The following is a 19,836-nucleotide window of genomic DNA, read 5'->3' on the forward strand; positions in this document are numbered from 1 at the left end:
ATGTGGGAGATTGAGAATTAAACATAATTAAAATTTAGTGCATACTTTAATTGGCTGTCATTTCCTGATGAGTAACTGGTTACTGAAGTATTGTGTGCAGAAAGTCCAAATATTAAATGATGTGTGTATCAATCATTGCATAAAATGCATGCATAAGAAAAAAAAATCATCAATAGGTTCTCTAGCACTATCCCATCATAAAAAACCCCAACAGAATATGAATTATCTGATCATGAGCTTCCATTCCAATCTAATCAATTTGCAATGACAATTTACTGTTGAATATGCATCATAATTAATATATCATTCTAGCAATTAACATATTTAGATACCGGTACAATGTGGTTTATTATTGTTATTATCATCATCACCATTATTATTATTATCATTATCATTATTATTATTATGCCTAAATCGCATTCAACTCTTGCTAAATCAAATCATTATATCATCAGTACTATGACAATTCACAATAATCGCAATATCTGTAGGTCTTCTCTAATTTAAGCCATCATCCTTAAAGCAATACCATTCAATGTATGTTGAATGCAATAACTTATCACCAGCTTCCCTGGGCTTATCATTCAAGGTACACCAATGCTGAGTATAATTATGCTTCCTTTACATGTGAACTTTGATCTCATCCACCAACAGAGATAAACTGTCAGTATAGTTGCCTTCCTGACAAGTTTGCATGGCACGTTCTTGATGAATTCAGAGTTTACAGCTTTTATCAATAGAAATCTCGACAAAATGCAAAAGTGCAACTGATGTGATAGTGAAGATATACATTATGGAAAACGCAACACATGCATACAACACGAAAGATTAAAGCCCAAACATAGTTCTGGTATGCCTGGAAAATTGTCAAATTTTGCCCTAAAATGTACACGTATGCCTAAGAAATGTGTGGAATAATGATGTAATGGCAAGATATTCGTTGGGTAACAATGAAAATGCGAAATATTAACCAAAAATGTTCTCATCTCAGAACTTCCCCGATTGGGGTCAGGCTTACTCGGACTCGGGAACAACTCGGCCTCGTTTTGACAGCGGGGCCGAGTTGTCCCTCTGGATCATACAGTGTTGTACTATGGGAGCGCTTCTCGTTCTGGCTGGTCGCAGTTATTGGCCAAGTTGAAACGACGCGCGCATCAAAGAACCTCTTTGGCGCGCATGCAAAATTAATGTGCGCCTATAAAGCGCCTATGTATAGAATATGGCGATCGCGAACTGCGTATAAATTGCCAGAAATAGGGCCGAGTTGTCCCTGAGACCGAGTTAACCTGGGTCCTTCTAGAATAAAAGTCAGTATACCGACTTCCTTTTGATCTCAAAATACTCCGAAACAAGTCATCATCATGGCAAATCACATCAGCCAGGTAAGTTTCTTGGTAAACTCTTTCGATATATTACAAGCAAATATGAAATGGCGCCAGACGGGTTCTCAAACCCTTACCAAAACAATGTTTTCACTTCAAACAGACAGAAAGAAAAACTAAGGAACTGACAAGAATTGATCCCAACACACACACACACACGCACAAATATTTTTAAAAGCACAAAGAAAGAAGATGCATGGAACATTCATGATAAGATATTCCTCCCCACATGGTGGTGTTTGTGTATTTCTTGTTGGAAAGTACAAAAGGTGTACAAAAACTATGTCACCAGGTGTTTCATACACATACACGTATAAAGATATGTTGATATCGCACATATCACTTCAGCTTAAATTGCACATATATACACAACTGGGCATGTTTGTAAAATGGAACATTAAAAGATATGCAAAATAATTTTTTTTCTTCAAAAAACATCAATAGAATTGTTGGAGATGCGATACCATTCAGTAAATGCATAATATCTGGGTTAATTGATAGGATAGCCTGATATATGACATCTCAAGAGATTATGTATGAAAGCATGATATAGGAAACAAATAAAGCTCCTTGGTGGATATAAAAATAGTATTTTTTTCCCCCAATGGAGACAAGGATTCAGTAACTGCAACACCATACAGATATGAAACAACGATCATAGATGACACCAGTGTCATCAAACTGTGTCATATCTGATTTACTTAGGGTGAAAGCAACCAAGCAATCAAAATTAATATTATCTATATCACTGGCTATGAGTTTTATCTGGAAAACATAAATGACCCTATAGGAAGCACAGACAATGTACTACATAACTGAACCAACATAACTTGACGCTGTAATCACTTCACACTTCTTTCAAAGTGATGGTGTGTTATTTATTTTCCTCACAAATAGTGTATCAAAAATATGCATGCATTGATCCATAGATATCTACTAAAAGATGAAACACCTGCATAACTAGAAAAAAATAAAAAAAAATAAAAAATCTGCAAACTTAATTGTTTGCTAATGCCATGTACACAATAACATATCTGCATTCGAAATCTAAATGGAAAATGTGTTTCTCTAAGCTCTCAGAGGAGCTTTTAACAAACATAAGTTATATTCACTACACATCTACTTTCTACTTTTTTGTTATTGCACTTTGTTGCACAAAAATCTGCTCAACTGATCCTAAAAAGGAAAGTAACTCTTACTTTTGTCAGCATGATCGGCACTGGCATGTGCATTGAGTGACTTGGTAAAGCAAAGACAGAGTATGGAATAATTTGCATAGTAATAACAAAATATACACCAATACTACACTTTGAAACAATACATAAAAGTCTGTTCACAAGAACTAAGTATCACTGCTTTTACAACAACATTGTTTGAAAACATACAGTAATTTCTTGGCTACAAATTTTTAACTAGTGATCTTGCTGAACTTTCTTCTTGAAAGCTTTGCACATTACTAGATGGGGAAAAAAATAGAACCTGTGCATTTTGAATTTATTTCTGCAAATTTAAAGGGATGGTACAGTATTGGTGGAGACGAGAATTGGGCTTTTAACTTTTTGCGAGATACCAAGAAAACACTTATGACATTGTACAGAGCATACCATTTTAAGAGGAATTCAAAGTTTATTTGATGAATATCGGGTTTTGAATGACGGAAACATCAAAAAACAAAGTAAAACAAAGCGATTGTAATAAAGTGTGGGTCCCACACTTTATTAGAATCGCTCTTTTTGGATATCTCTGCCATTTCAAAACCAATTTTCATCAAATAAACGTTGAACTCCTCATAGAATTACATGCTCTTTCATATTTCAAAAGAGGTCTCTCACTATCTCACCAAAAAATGTTAGAAACCTGAAATTAGGTCCCAACCAAAACTGTACGATCCCTTTAAGCCTTGGCATCTTTTAAATCAAACTAAAATTCCAGGAGGAATAAAAAACAAACCTATTAGACACAGCTAAAATAACATCGAACTTTGGTCACATAACATCCTTAGCATTGTGATCATCTTTTTTCTCTTTTTAATTAATTTTATATTAATTTTGAAACGTAGGCCCCAGTCTTACTAAGCTTTTGGAAAATCACTTTAAAAACAATTTTACCATCAAACTTTGACTGGACTCTGTTGTGGAAGCCATCTGCTATTTACAGAAGCAGTGAATATGGTTGCTCACTTTGGTAAATGTCACATAAAAACATTTCAGTTAAAAACTGTCACCTTTACCTTAATATGAAATTTGTTATTTCACTGACAGATATTTATATCAGTATTAAATGCTCTTCTATACACTGTACATGGCAGTGTTAGTGCTACTGCAGTTTGTGTTACTTTGTGATGACAAATGCTTACAAGGCAAGGCATACACTACTACCTGTACATAATTAGTAATTTCGAGTCAGTTAGTTACACCTGTAAATGCTGTTAAACTCAATTTATGTATAGCACATCTTTTTCTTTTCTTGACCAAATTGTAACAAGAGCTTGCCTCTAAAAGATAACATACAACAATATTTCTTTTTTTTTTTAAATCTTCAGTAGCCTCATAAAACACAAGCTTTAAGAGGCAAGTCTTCTACCATACTCATTCATGTGAAGCACATCTTTTTCTCTCCTTGACCAAATTGTAATAATAGCTTGCCTGCCGTCACAAAAGATAACTTTATTATATACATACATTTTTTAATCTTCATTACCCTCACAAAACAAAAGACTTTTGAAGCATCTTCTGACATATTCTTTTGTCAGCCAGAAGTTGACATCACCTCACTTGCCACAGGTTGGTGGAATATAGTATTCTGCTCCTCTCATAGTCTCGCTAGAGCAGGATGCTGGTAGTCCAATGAATTTAAGTACATGTCAAGAACAGGAGTCTCTCTGTCTCTTTCCCTCAGTTGTTGTTGTTTTTTTGTGTGTGTGTGCAATTCACAGAATAATAATACATATGATATGATACATATAACTTCAGGAGTTGCAAGCACAGGCCTGGGCCCTGTTTCATAAAGCTGTTTGTAAAGTTACGAACAACTTATGAGCGACTGGTGATCAGTTCTGATGTGCTATACAGAATTTCCATAATTCAGCACAAGAACTGATCACCAGTCGCTCGTAAGTTGTTCGTAACTTTACGAACAGCTTTATGAAACACCCCCCTGGTGTTCAATGACAGGAGTTTGAATTCAAGATCCCCTTCCCGGTTCACATGACGGCGCACTGCTCCTTTCCACCTGCCTCTGTTTTCTTGTTGCCGTATTTCTCCTCCCAGAGCGCGATCTCTTCCAGGTAGGAGACAGGTGGCCAGCGTTTCTCTTTGACATACTCGAGATTTTCCCCCTCGAGCTGCCCAAACTCTGAGCGCTTCTCGAAGGCAAGGTAGTTGGAGGAGATGAAGTGAAGACACCAGTCCGCCAGCTGCTTGGCATTGTGGAACTGGGGACAGAAGGTGAGAGTATGGAATTATGATTGCCATATGTTTTTTCTATTAAAGTGGACAACTTCTTTGGTAGCTCTGTGGCTAGGAACCTACTCAGTAGCTAGATCATGTCTGCAAGTGTTACATGAACTTGAATGTATGATACCTAAATGGTACATAGTACAGTGCACTCCTGTTATAACAAAGATGGTTATAACAAAATTCCAGTTACAATGAAGCAAAAATTCAGGCCACAACATTATCTGTTCTATGTTTTTATTGTTTACTTCTTCAGTTATAACAAAATTTCGATACAACAAAAGAAAACTGCCGGTCCCGAGGACTTCTTTATAACAGGAGTTGACTGAAAAGTCTGAAATCTGGTACAGATATAAAGGAATGAGATTGGAAAGGTTTTCTCTTTTACAATAATCCTCTGCCCATAATTTCTACGGTTGAGAGGAACTGCAAACACATACTTCTACACTTTTTAACTTAAAATGTAAAAATAAAATGATGAATGCTTCAGAAATGGTGAAAGTGATGATTATTAATAAACATAGAAATGAATAAATTAATGTCAAAGAGTTAGAACATACCTGTGATGTGAGAAGCAAACCGATGACATCGATGTCTGCCTTTTCGATGCAGTCGGTGACGCTGCGATCGACCTCCTTAGTGATGTAGAGCTCACAAAGGTTCTTCAGTCGAGTCTGGTCAAAGCGCTCAGCTGCCACAAGGATACCTACAGCATCCCCCTCCTCAATTGGGGAGTGGTCGGTGTAGAGGTACTCCATCACAGCCATGAAGCACTCCATACTAGTCTCAAGTATAGGGATCTGGTGAGGGTGCGGAAAACAATACTTGTGTGAAAAAGATTTCATAATACATCAAGATGGGAAATGTGGATAAATACAATGGATCTGGATGTGGTTTGAACACACACAAGAAAAAAGTTGATACATCTTGAGCAGAGATCATTTCTGTGCCACTTGAAGAAAAGTATATGTTTAAATTCTCACAATGCTCTTGCATTATATTTGAATGCTTTTAGGATTGCTCAAAAACAACAGGCAAGAATCATGGTAAAAAGGAAACATAATATGGGAACTCTTGAGTCACTCTCTAGTTCTTTAACATTTGTGCCTTTGCTCTCTTTAACCCTGTGAAAACACCAATCGCATATGGCATATTTGTAGCACACTGAATTTGATTCACTGTTTGCCATGCAGAGAAACCCCTGACTGCTAGCATGTTTCTGTGGGCACCACATGATGGGCAGTGTGCACAAGCATGATTAGTCTTCGATAGCTTAAGCTTTTGCTTGAAAAAAAAAAGCGACCCCCCAAAAAAATCTTAATTATTGCAGCATCTCCATGTCTCTTGAAAAGGGCTTCACACCAGGCTTTGCGTAGAGTTGCGTAGTGTTGTGTGCAGTGACTACGCAACGCCATGCAATTATATGCCGAGAGTACGCAACTCTACGTAACAGCATGCAGAGGGACGCAAAATCCGTATGCAAGATATACGCGAAAAAAATTATGTAAACACACTTGATTTTTTTTGTGTACATCTCACATACCTATTTGTGTCCCTCAGTGTAGTGTTACAAAGAGTTGCGTCCCTCGGCATACTGTTACGTAGAGTTGCATACTCACAGCGTATAGCTGTGTAGTCACTGCACATAACACTATGCACTCCATGCAAAGCCTGGTGTAGGAAACCCCCTTAATTAAAATATAATGCACTTGCACTTTGTCTGGCAGAAACTCACCTTAGCCGATGCAGAGCTCTCTGCAAACACTCCACTGAACATTCCTGCCATGACTGTGCATCGTGCTTTCAAGAAAACCTTGTGTGCTGGGACTACCTGACCTGTATGGGTGAGAGAGACATTGTTTCAATCATGGAGGATTTCTTGGTGCCAAATAGGTCTATTCTGCAATGCACATTAATTAACAGAAAGTTCTAAACTTTTAGCCAGAACTTTAAATGTCTACATGACAACCATTCAAAATTTCAGGCAATGGTAAAATCAAGTACAGATAAAACGTCAAACATTTTTACAATTTATAATGGAGTGACAGCAAAGCTAAATGACCAATCCTTGTTTACAGTCATTTCACCAGTCACACACACAAAAAAAACAGTGTAAATGTACGCAATAGACCTTATGCATTGACGTCATCACTCGCTTGACAACCTCTCGCGACGCCATCTTAGAGGGCAAGCGAAGTCCTTGACATCGCAGAGGCGTGCAGCTAGTTATGTGCTTTTCCTATGCGCGCTAGCGGCGATCGCCTCACTCGCCGCCAGTCCCCATGCTAGTGGCAGGTTTTTTTTTACCATCAAACAAGTTTGACATGACATGACACATTATGCAGCAATATTTGGGTAATTTTCTCACATTGTGCAATCGAAATACTCACAGTAACTACAGAATTCCTAGGTTATATCGCAGAAATTTGTATCCATAGCGCAACATCGCCGTTCGCTGAATGTATGTCGCCATTTTGAATTTCATTAGCCAATCACATGCGAGGTACGTGTTTTAGTAAAAAACACGTAGAAATCTACCTCACATGTGATTGGCTAACGGATTCGTAGGTTGATGAGCTGTTACTACCGCTGGTAGTTGCCTCTTTTTTCATGAAAATTGTGCCAAAATGTTGGATATATCATTAACCTGGTGAGTGCAATGCATACCTCAAATGTCTATTTTGCTATACAAGCTTGAATTTCCCTATCTAGGGCTGTAGATTACATGCAATAGAAAAGACAGTAAAAGAAACACCGATGTTGTGTGTAAATGCCCATTGCCTCGCGTGTAAAAGCACGCTCTAGCAACGCATCGCTTGCCCTCTGAGGGAGGGCGCCCTTCAGTTAGTAAGACCGTGTGACGTCATATGCATAAGGTCTATTTATAGCTACGTTACTACACTTACACCAAACCATAAAAACCCCTTCTTCAATGTATACAATGTGTCTCTATAGTACAACCGCTATTCATAGAAAAACCATTTCACACCCTTCTCACATTCTTTGCCCGTTATATATGTGATCATGCATCACAAAATGAACAAAAAGTCGCATCCCTTGATTTTACATAAGGACTCAAAAAAAGGTGAAACGGGTCAGCTGAGTCAATCTTGAGTCTTTCATATCATCTGAAAGAGCTATTCTTCTATATTATCTTAAGTTGGGGATCATATAATGAATGGGAAAGTGTGTTTTTATCAGTTTGTCTTCTTTTTACCCTTTTTTGTAGTGTAGTGTGATAAGGTATGTCTTACATACCTTATGTCCCTAAGGATATGAAAAGAGGTCCCTTTTCATATCCTTGGCACACTCTTCACTCTCTACTGCTTTGAAAGATGGCATTTATCATGTACAGAATGTGTCCATACAGCATGCTCACTTTCAGCTTAATCTGATAATCCCTTCATTGTCGTTGTTCCAGTGGTTTATGTCCTGTTTTTTGTCCCATTCATTGCACAGCTAGAACGGCTTGATAAGGATTAAGCACTTGAATAGAACCTGTACTTCAGAGCCTCTTTCCTTAGTTCACACTTTTCCAAAGTGTGTGCTTTCTTTTTACGATTTTGATAGGTTAGGAGAGTCCATTGGAATTGAGTTATACACCATTTTCAAGCTTGGAGTCTGCTCTTTCAGAATGTGCCCTTAACTAAAAATTCATGTCTGGCAACTTTTTTGTTGGCTTTGTGATGCAGGGTCACATATTGAATTCTGAAACCATAGTAACTACTTCATCTACCGTTACAACTATATCACTCAAACCAATGCAATCTGTGAAATGTCTGTAAATAGATATTGTAATTAACTGTATCATTCGATGAGTAGTTAAAACCACACCATCATGACAAGAATACAGAGAAAGCTGAATAAACTCGCCTTCCACTTCAAACTGTACATCTGAAAAGGTCGGCTTGTTGAAGAAGAGCTCCTTTGCCCTCTGACCCATGAGGTCATTCAGGAAGGTGCCGATGCTCGGGTTCAGGAACTCCTCGCCCTTCTGGATGTTGGTAACAACCTCCCGGAGTCTTGGCAGGAAGAAGGTGTCGGCTGCCTTCAGCAGTGCTATGAGCTCATTCTCATTGGTGTCTTCATCGACGTTGGGTAGACCTACACATAGAAAATGTTTTTAGTTTTTACAGAGCATCCTAAACAAATGTCCACAGAAAAGGTTGAAATGATTGTGTAAATTTCAGGGAAAGGTGATCTTACCACTCTCTATTTGCATGATTGGGATAGTGACTGTTTTTTTTGTCTTTTCTTCTACATTATTATTGAAGGCTGTGATTTGGTTTTGTTTTTGTTTTTTAAGGGGAGGGGGTCAATTGTCATACTGCTCTAAACTGCAGATAATGCTGCAAATAATTTCCTTCTGTTTGTATTTTCAAAATCAAGCATATTCTTTTACTTCCTGCATAATTATTCTGAATCCTCACAAAAAGTACATTGAATGGACATATTTCGACATAAGCTTTCATTTAAAATCTATCCTATAGTTTCTCTCCACATTAATTTGTCTACCATCCTCACACAAGAAGTGTAATATGCATATATAACACACTTTGTTCTTTGCCTAACGCCTTTAAAACGATATAATTAATAGCATACTTTGAATTGATGTTTATGTCCACCCTGTGGAAAGCCGAGTAGATGATATGAAAGCTATTAGTGCAAAAAAAAAACAAGAGACCCGGGGGTCACGCGCTCACCTGAGTATCGCAATTTCACCTTCCATGCATTCTTGCACACTCATACCTTAGAACATTGGAAACTTAAGTCTGCATATATGGATCCCCCCTCCTCAACTCCAGGGTGGGGGGGGGGGGGCAGGCAGCCCTGGATCTGCAATGTACAAACTTGGAACTAAAGTCATCAATGTACAAACTCATGGGGCATTAACTTTGCTTTATCATTTCTGGTTCTAGAGTAGAAGATTTTAAATAACCCTTAATGTGTGTGTGTGTGTGTGTGTGGGGGGGGGGGGGGGGGCCCTAGGGGCCCCCAAGAGGGATATGGTGCCCATTTGGAGGAATTGAGATTCTATCCCCCTAGGGATACTACCTGCTAAGTTTGGTCAAAGTTCATCATGAGGTTTTCAAAAAGAAGATGAACATGTACAATTCAGGTCCTATTAGGACCCATCCCCATCCCCTCTCCTGGGTCCCAAAAGGGGGGGGGGGGGGGGGGGGGGGCACCCCTGATTCCGCCAATCCCATGAACAAACTTGAAACTACAGTCATCAATGTACTAACTCATAGTATTATCTAAGCCCTGTCACTTCTGGTTCTAGAGAAGATTTTTAAAGATTCCTTAATTTTAGGGGGTTTGGTTCCCCTGGGGGCCCCCAGGTGGGCCATGGTGCCCATTTGAACAAACTGAGATCCTATCCCCCTAGGGATGCTAGCTACCAAGTTTGGTGAAAATCAGACATGGGGATCTCAAAGTGAAGATGAAAATGTACAATTTAGGCCCCATTAGGACCCCTCCCAACCCCCTCCCCTGGGTCCCAAGGGGGACACCCCTGATTCCCCCATGAACAAACTTGAGACTACAGTCATCAATGTACTAACTCATGGTATTAACTAAGCCCTATCACTTCTGGTTCTAGAGAAGAAGATTTTTAAAGATTCCTTAATCTTAGGGGGTTTGGGCCCCCCTGGGGCCCCCCAGGTGGGCCATGGTGCCCATTTGAACAAATTGAGATCCTATCCCCCTAGGGATGCTACCTGCCAAGTTTGGTGAAAATCGGTCATGGGGTTCTCAAGAAGAAGATGAAAATGTAAAAAGTTTATGCACGACGGACGATGCACGACGCACGACGCACGACGCACGACGCACGGCGGACGCCGGACGAAGGGCGATCGCAATAGCTCACTTGAGCCTTCGGCTCTGGTGAGCTTAAAAAAGAAAAAAAAAAAATGCAAGAAGCATGTGATGACAGTCACTTACCCCTGTAGAGGAACTCCAAGACATGTTTGAATGTCTCTATGGTGATGTCTGCAGACAGACAGATGTCGATGCGGTGACTGGCCTCCTCTCCGGCCTCTTGAATGCTGGAAAGGCCTGCCACAGCACCACTGTTGATCTCATCCCATGAGAAGGCAGGGACGCGCACCGGTCTATTTTCCTGCTGATCCTGTTATAAAGTGAAAATTGTACAGGAAAATGTTGGGATGCCTGGCATTGCATTTACATGATCAAGGGCAGATTCAGCATCATAACAGAGTTCATTCCACTGAAGCAGCTGAGTAAGGGCATGAAACCCCAAAAACTTTGAGCAAAATCAGACAATTCATTGGGAATTTAGAGGTATTTGAGTGCAAATAGATTAACAGCTGACATGTAGTACACAAGTACCTATCATAGCCATAATGATTACATGACTTTGACTACTGTGACATCTTATGTGTCACAGAAGATGACTGAATTGCAATGACTTTGCCAGAACAAAATGCGGAAACAGTTTCTCATGTTGAAAGCTTACTTTGAATCATGACTTGTCTCATCAAAACAACTTTCCATCAACTTAAAAAAAAAAGAAAAGGGAAGAGAACAACACAAAACATGTCAGACACTCATCATGAATTCTTCACTGTTATTCTTCTCTGTGAACACTAATACCTTTGGCAGCTTCTGTTCAAACACTCTGCAGAAGAAGTCTGAGGCACTGCACAGCACCACCCGGTGAGCAGACACGTCCTTTCCATCCTCCAGATGAAAGATAACATCCGCTTCCAAGGTGTCCTCAAGGCTACGCCCCATGTCCTCGCCCATCGTGGATGTCGTGATCTCTATCCACGGGGCAAGACCTGGTAGATTTTTGGGTGGGTGGGTAAGAAATTGCTGATCAAGTACTGCTACATAATTATAGCTATACACAGATAGAAAGTCAATCTTAACTCCTTCATACTGTACACTCTTGTGAGTAGAGGACAGTGCTTTCATTAACCCTAACTAGGTCGGGCTATTTTGGCCAGGGCCCCATTTCATAAAAGATGTTTCAACAGGATGGCAACTCTTGCTGGAATGGCAACTTCCCATTGCAAAAGCCAATCAGGAAGCTGGATTTTCATCGTTACCATGACAATTGTCATTCTATCAAGAGTTGCTATCATATCAACTTTTTATGAAACAGGACCCAGATCTCAGCCGTCGACCGCGTGATAGCGACGAAAATTAGCATGCACATTGCATGTGATGTAATCTAACAAACTGTAAAGTTCATTTTTTTTTAAATTATGATTTATGCTAAATTATGCTAATTTATGCATAATGCTGCATGAATATCAGACTTTTTGCAATAAATCACTAAATGAGGCTCAAAACAGGCACATTTTTTTTTTTTGTAAATACTCTTTTCACAGTGTCCTCTGCAAATGAAGATGAAAAAAATTGTGCCATCAGAAAAATTTCTTAAGTATTTTATTGTTTTTTAAAATTTTTTATGTATTTCTTTGTTTTTCATTGTTTTGTTTTTTTTGCTGAAATTTGCTGCGTCATTGTTCCAAACATGAAAATATGCTATTAATTGATTTAAATCTATAAAACCCCAAAATGATTATGCTTTTATGAAATTTGACTGTAAGCACAGTTTGCATTGAAATTGTACAAGAATGCATGTTTTTGAGCAATTTTTTGTTGGATGTGCATGTACATATTTATGCGTAACTTTGGAACCGTGTGCCCGGGCGTCGGAAATTTGGTGTCAAAAGTTGCGGGAGACTTGAAAGAAAAATGTCATGAAACATCGCGGTGATAGCTTTTTGCTATGCTGATACATCGCGCGGAATGTCGGGGGGGAGGCTCCGAGGCGCCCCCTCCCTCCTAGTTAGGGTTAAAACATGTTGACATCAGAAATGAAATGACATGACAAATCACAACACCATAACAGTCATGGTCATTCATGACTTAGACTGATTTTGAAGCATACATGTAGACCAGATAGTTGAACACCGACAAAAAAAGACAGACTATGATGTTAATCTTCCACACATGTGATGGCAATGGGGGTGAGAGGCTATTTTCTTTTTTTACCTTCGTGACAGCTACATGATTTACCTACAGAAATACTCACCAGCTGGGGGCATGACAGGTGGAAGGGGTACCACCTTCTTCTTATTCTTTCCTCCCCAAAACCGAAAGACTCCTTTCTTTGAGCTTTCCATCGTGGAGTGGCTCAACCCTAGTTCCAGCTGTCAAAGAAGATACAGGTAAAGGCATTACATCACTATGAGCACACATCACATACATTACAGTTGGTTTTTTCTTCTGATTGCAACAAAGCAAAGTAGTAAAATCACATAGCTAGTAGAAATTAAAGTTGCTACATTTGGACCAGAGAATCCCCCATTTGTGCTCGTACTGAGAATTTCAGTTTAACATGAGAATAACATGCACTGCACTGTCTGCACAATAACGATTTGTTCTTGCATTTGAATGTCACAGGCGAATTGGAAGAGGTTAGGGATGTACAAAACGTAGCTGGGGAAAGCAGTATGCTGCTGATGAACTAATCTACCCGTATATGCTGGATAGCTATTGTTTCCTCTTTTCTATGTGATAGCATGGCATACATCAAATGCATCGTATGGTTTGATGGTGTGATCTGAAAGTAGGTGTTGATCAAATATCAACAAAAGAAGAAGAAGAAAAGATTCTCATGATTGTGGCATCACATCACTTTATGTATATAGAGTATGTCACATTATGAGTGTCATTTCATGAGTGGGCACTGCTAATGGTCTTTGTGTAGTCAATGCATTTCACATACCACTGCGCAAAAGATTCATAGTGTAACTGCGATGAGTTTGCCAGAAAATCAGCAGTTTGCCCAATTTTTTCTTTAAGCACAGGCTAGTCAAACTTGGTGAGTGTTGCAATATTTGCCCTCTAATCTGTGAAAATGGGGCAACTTATAATACATGGAATGAAGAGAGTCTATTCTGTTGCAATACCATTTTAAATAATGATCTTAAAAATGATTTTAAAAAATCACTGTCACAGTATATGAACAACTACAGATTTCAGATATTATGTATCATATCCTCTATTAAATCATATCATCATCAAAGACAACTCATCACTTTTAAAATTCTGTCATGGTTTGTCTATGCACTGTGTTGAGATGTATTTTGATATCACTTAAAGAGAATTGAACTTCAAAAAAAAAAAAAAATAGTATCACATCAAAGAGCACTTACTGCCTTATCAAAGCACTCTTTCAAGCCAGAGTGAGTGAGGGAACTTGTTTCTACAAAGCTCAAATTCAGATTCCTTGCAAGCGCCGCTCCCTCATTGAAGGACACAGTCCTATTCTGGTTAGACGGCGTCCTGAGATCTGCATTGTGTGGCGAAATGAGAGGAAATTTATCTTGAATACCATTGACTAAAGCATCAATAGTTGGTGAAGGTGAAATAAATTACTGCACTGATCATAATTCTGAATATCTCGTATCTGAAAGAAAGAGGTAACACTGGCATACGGGAAAGAATCACATAATGACATAACAATAAAACTGCAACTCAAATCAGATACAAACACATCTGCTTGTGAACTAAGGAAGTCATAGCAAATCATGTGCAAATCATGTATTAAGGGCATGGCAAACTACAAAATAAACCAAATTTCCTGCACAATCTGACACTACAGGCTTTGACAGAACCAAATGAAAATCAAAATGAATTTTTGGACTTCAATTTTTTGTTCCATGCTGAAGGAAGCTTCCTGGGCATTTGCACTTTCCTGTCAACATTTGCTATATTAAAATGCAATACCAGTATTGGGAACATTTGAAGCACCGTGAAAGTTGGCATACATGTGTATGTCCTTGAATGAAGATTCAAGGGCCTAGTCCTTGACTAGCTTTGAATATCTTTTCTTCAACCTTACTCGGCTGATAACTTCACATCCTGCATTGACACTACTACAATATGTAGTATCACAAATTACACAGACACACACACAAACATAATAGGGCCTACATGTATTGTCCATTGACTTAAAAGGCCATAGACATAGCAGGTAGTTTAACTTCCTTGTCAGTCTTGATAAGCAGATTCTCCCTGCCCTCATTCTACACTGAATAATATCGAGAAATTACCTGTTTTCATGGCGACAAGAAGAATGGGAACATTAGGGCAAAACTGCATGACTTCTGGGTACCACTTTGACGAAATGTTTTCGAATGATGATCGGCTATCCACAGAGTAGCAAATCAAAAAGATGTCAGTCTGAGGATACGACAATGGACGCAGCCGATCATAATCCTCCTGCAAGAGTTGAAACAAAATATTTAAAAAGATAAATTATAAATGTCAAGGTTCTGATGACATCTCCGAGGACCTTACCATGACAAGCCCTTGGAAAAGTACTGTGGAGCACATCATGAAAGTAAATAAGTTTTACTATTACATGTACTATTACTATTACCACTATTACTATTGCTATCACTGTTAATATCATCATACGATTAAGAACAACAGCTAGCAAGATAAATGAAAATGGTTAATTGTGTTTGTGAAATGTTATTGTTTGCAATGGTGGGGTGCACCTGGTCTACAATTTCCCTGTTCAAACAATGTGATTTATAATTTATGAATTCTTATATTCTTTCTTTACAGCTAAGGATATGTCAAAAAGGTATACATAATGTATAATGCAAGTGTTGCAAACAAGGTATTATTTGATATAAATTCAATAATCAGAATTATTACAAAATCACTCATAGGAAATCTTACGGATTGTACAATTATGTAGAGAGACTTCGCAAGGAATGATGCCAAAATATTTACTTTCACTCTTTGCTTAAGTTGCTACATGTATTGGACAAAATACTATGTTGTACATCTATTTTTAAATCATTCTGAATTCATTGCAGAAAGTGCATAGTACCAAGAAAGTATTTCACTCACACTAAAATAACTGTTTCATTTCATACTCAATGCAGCACAGATGCAATACAACGTATCAACTTACCTGACCTGCTGTGTCCCACAGTGCAAGGTTACATGGACTGCCATTAAACATTATGTTGGCACAATAGTTGTCAAAGACGGTGGGAACATACTCGCTTGGAAAGTTATTTGTGGTGTATGTAATGAGGAGACAACTTTTCCCCACACCACCATCACCAATAATGACAAGCTTGATGTTATTCATGTTCAAGCCTTTGAAGAACCACCAGCTCCAGACAAGATGAGAATAGCCCCAGTTACTTGACAGTCCCTATTGGGGAAAACAAACAAACAGACAAACACTAAACAAATGCAGTACCCATCAAAAGCTTTGCCAAAAATAAAACACGCATCATGTGTATGATTTTCACTTTCTTATGTCTCTGCTCTTAAATTTCAAGAATTTTTCAGTCAAGACTAAACATACAATTCTAATCATTGTATACAGACTTCAACATGGCCACAAAAATTACTGCTCTACAATCTTCACAGAGGTTTACATTAGAAAAAAAAAATCAGATGCAGGCCGTATTAGGCTAGAGTTTGCTGAAAGGCAAATACTATAAGCAAACTGGGTAGCTGTCCCATAGATATTAGGAAGACAACTGGTTCATGTGTCATTGCATAATGACCAGTCACTCTTTACAGGTCTTTCTGATGGTAATTATTTTCGCCATTTCTTCTTAAATAAAACAAGGAAAAGTAGAAATTACGCGGTGCGTAATATATGTCCCCGCCGGAAGTAGCATTTAGTAGCAAAATGTACAATATAGGTAAAAAGATCAAGGTCAAAGGTCAAAGAAGTCAAAGGTCAAAATTCTATGTAGAAGTTTTGAAGCCCTCACCTAGTGCCATCACATAAAGCAAACGGAATCGAAATCGGGTTAGAAATGGCGAAGGAGTAGCATTTTGTAGCCAATGTACAATATAGGTAAAAAATCAAGGTCAAAGGTCAAAGAAGTCAAAGGACAAAATTCTGTGTAGAAGTTTTGAAGCCCTCACCTAGTGCCATCACATAAAGCAAACGGAATCGAAATCGGGTTAGAAATGGCGAAGGAGTAGCATTTAATAGCAAAATGTACAATACAGGTCAAAAATCAAGGTCAGAGGTCAAAGAAGTCAAAGGTCAAAATTCTGTGTAGAAGTTTTGAAGCCCTCACCAAGTGCCATCACTTAAAGCAAACGGAATTGAAATCGGGTTACAAATGGCGAAGGAGTAGCATTTTGTAGCAAAATGTACAATTTAGGTCAAAAATCAAGGTCAAAGGTCAAAGAAGTCAAAGGTCAAAATTCTGTGTAGAAGTTTTGAAGCCCTCACCTAGTGCCATCATATAAAGCAAACGGAATCGAAATCGGGTTAGAAATGGCGAAGGAGTAGCATTTTGTAGCCAGTGTACAATATAGGCAAAAAATCAAGGTCAAAGGTCAAAGAAGTCAAAGGTCAAAATTCTGTGTAGAAGTTTTGAAGCCCTCACCTAGTGCCATCATATAAAGCAAACGGAATCAAAATCGGGTTAGAAATGGCGAAGGAGTAGCATTTTGAAGCAAAATGTACAATATAGGTCAAAGGTCACAACTGAAATTCTTTATAGAAGTTTCAAAACTCCCATGTAGTGCTATCATATAAAGCAAACAGAATCAAAATCGGGTTAGAAATGGCGAAGGAGTAGCATTTTGAACATTTTGATCACACACGGACGCACGGACGGACGCACGGACGGACACACGGACGCACGGACGGACACACGGACACACGGACACACACACGTACGGAGCCCGTTTCATAGTCCCCTGCTCGAACTCGTTCGGCGGGGACAAAAATAAGTTGTACATACTGGAAAGATATGGGGAAGCACAAACAGAAATCACGCGAGGATCAATGGATGAAATAAAAATAAAAATTACTGCACTTCACATGTCTTTACACTAATCTGAAAATGAACAAAAACCATACTTAAAGATTATACTGTATACTGCATATATTTTGAATAGCGAGTCTAAATTCTCATGAATAGGGACTTCCCGACGATAAATTCGCGATCGTGGAGTACTGCACTGAACGGAGAAGTGTATTAACGTGTGCGTCACATTCATATTGGGATCAGAGTAATTATTTTTTGCATGCCTTTTATTTTGCGAATAACACCTAACTCGTTAAATTTTTCGGCCTACACAGTACCTTATTTCTTATATTTGTTGGAAGTGAATTAAAGGGAAGATAAACCCCAAGAACAATGTGGATTGAGTGAAAGCAGCAACATTAGTAGAACACATCAGTGAAAGTCTGAAGAAAATCGGACAATCGATGCAAAAGTTATGAATTTTTAAAGTTTTGGTGTTGGAACCGCTGGATGAGGAGACTACTAGAGGTTATGACGTATGAGTGGACTACAATATCAAGAAAATGTAAAGAAAATACTACAAAAATCCATTTTTCATGAAAATTACAAATTCCATCAACTTGATATTGACATATGTTAAGGGTAGCAATTATTCCCCCTGCTTTCTGAAAGCGGTTGGTCCACTGCTCTTTCATAATTCTAGAAAAGTGATTTTTTGTTGAATATCCTTTATATTTTCTTTGCATTGTTGTCCACTCATACGTCATATCCTCTAGTAGTCTCCTCATCCAGCGGTTCCAACACCAAAACTTTAAAAATTCATAACTTTTGCATCGATTGTCCGATTTTCTTCAAACTTTCAATGATGTGTTCTACTAATGTTGCTGCTTTCACTCAATCCACATTGCTCTTTGGGTTTATCTTCCCTTTAAAGAAAAATGGCAAATCAGCTTTGCAGCGACAGTACAGTTTCAAATATTTTTGGATAAATATTTCTGGATGAGACTTACTTTTGTTTCACATGCTTTTGATATCATTAGGTTAAATTTTTTTCATTTAGTAAATAAATTTTTAAAACTGACCCAGCAAATGTCATTAGGCCTAACGTTAGGCCTACTATAGATGAGAAGTTTTTCGTGGAATTTAATAGACATACTTGTCGGTCAAGGTCTACTCATACTAGACCCCTAGTCGTAGCACTGAAACTAGTGAAAGTGGTCAATAGGTAAATTTATAGGGTCTATAAATGTATTCGGGCTTTAATTTATAGTATGCACATAGGGTACCTCTGTAACTGTGTAATACGTGTGACTGTGAGTGTAATTAATGTTAGACGTCTATGAAGCCCGACCAGACGCTGTTACATACTACGCTGTGCGTATCTACGTACAGCGACTGGGCTGTGTATAGTTAACGTCTGTGCAACTTGAGAAGAATCCGATAATCTGAAACAATGGGCCGTTATGCATTGACAATTCCAGTCTTACTCTTGAGGAGATCTATTTCTAGTACCGTACTACTACTACTAGTCTAACATTTAATTTATAGTCATGACTCATACTCTAACGTTAGACTGTTCTATTCAAATAGAAAGAGACAAAGACAAAAACAAGATTGAAGAGTGACAATCACATCCATGATCATCAACCTCAAGGTGCACAAGGTCAGGTGCATGGTGCATGGTGAAGCAAATCTAACGTTAAAACTAAAAGTAAAATAAAACGAGTGAAAAGAAACGTATGTCATGATCTGTTTCCTTTTTAACGTTAGAAAAGGGTGTGTGGCATGGCATGTGTTGTGACTTGTGTTCGAGCAACCCCGACATTGCCGTAGCTCTTCAAACTTCCATGCATATACTTACCAAGGTTGAAAATCAGGCGGTCGTGAAAACATTCGAGATGTAACAGTTAGATCTTCTGTGTTCTGTGTGTGTTTTTCATGTACATATGACGGTCGGCATGCAACACCGGTCCTTCCGCACTCGTTTCGTGTACTCACTAGTAATTCTTCCTCCTTCACTCGGGATGTACACACAGAACTCCTCTGTGGATATGTACACTCACTCTGCTCGGCACTGCACTGTATGCTGGTGCAATGTACAACTTTTACTGCACAGAGTCGACAGAACTTGTCCGTATGTGCTTCCGCCTGGCTCTCGGCCTCGAAACTCCTTGCCCAACCCTCCGGTAATCTCGTATTTATTGCTCGCTA

General features: G+C 38.6%; 1 protein-coding gene across 1 annotated transcript; it reads right to left on the bottom strand.

The window, feature by feature from the left end:
* Positions 1-4,542: 4,542 nt before the first annotated feature.
* On the bottom strand, positions 4,543-19,795 carry LOC140238077 (rho-related protein racA-like). Its single transcript, XM_072318001.1, has 11 exons — positions 19,487-19,795; positions 15,807-16,055; positions 14,932-15,100; positions 14,032-14,168; positions 12,906-13,023; positions 11,453-11,640; positions 10,781-10,967; positions 8,711-8,941; positions 6,573-6,673; positions 5,398-5,637; positions 4,543-4,815 (listed from the first exon to the last, which is right to left on the bottom strand). Exons 2-11 carry the CDS (start codon positions 15,987-15,989, stop codon positions 4,585-4,587), a joined length of 1,785 nt encoding a protein of 594 aa, XP_072174102.1. The 5' UTR covers positions 15,990-16,055; positions 19,487-19,795; the 3' UTR covers positions 4,543-4,584.
* Positions 19,796-19,836: the final 41 nt, after the last annotated feature.

Source organism: Diadema setosum, chromosome 14 (assembly GCF_964275005.1).
Source record: "Diadema setosum chromosome 14, eeDiaSeto1, whole genome shotgun sequence".
NCBI lineage: Eukaryota > Metazoa > Echinodermata > Echinoidea > Diadematoida > Diadematidae > Diadema > Diadema setosum.

What these genes read in the sequence shown, in the direction of transcription:
- LOC140238077 (XM_072318001.1), bottom strand. Translation starts at nt 15,989, where the DNA reads ATGAATAACATCAAGCTTGTCATTATTGGTGATGGTGGTGTGGGGAAA. An exon ending in AAGAGTGCTTTGATAAGGCA is followed by an intron (nt 13,024 to 14,031) that starts GTAAGTGCTCTT and finishes CTTCTTTGACAG; the next exon opens with CTGGAACTAGGGTTGAGCCA. An exon ending in ACCTGTCATGCCCCCAGCTG is followed by an intron (nt 11,641 to 12,905) that starts GTGAGTATTTCT and finishes AAAATCTACCAG; the next exon opens with GTCTTGCCCCGTGGATAGAG.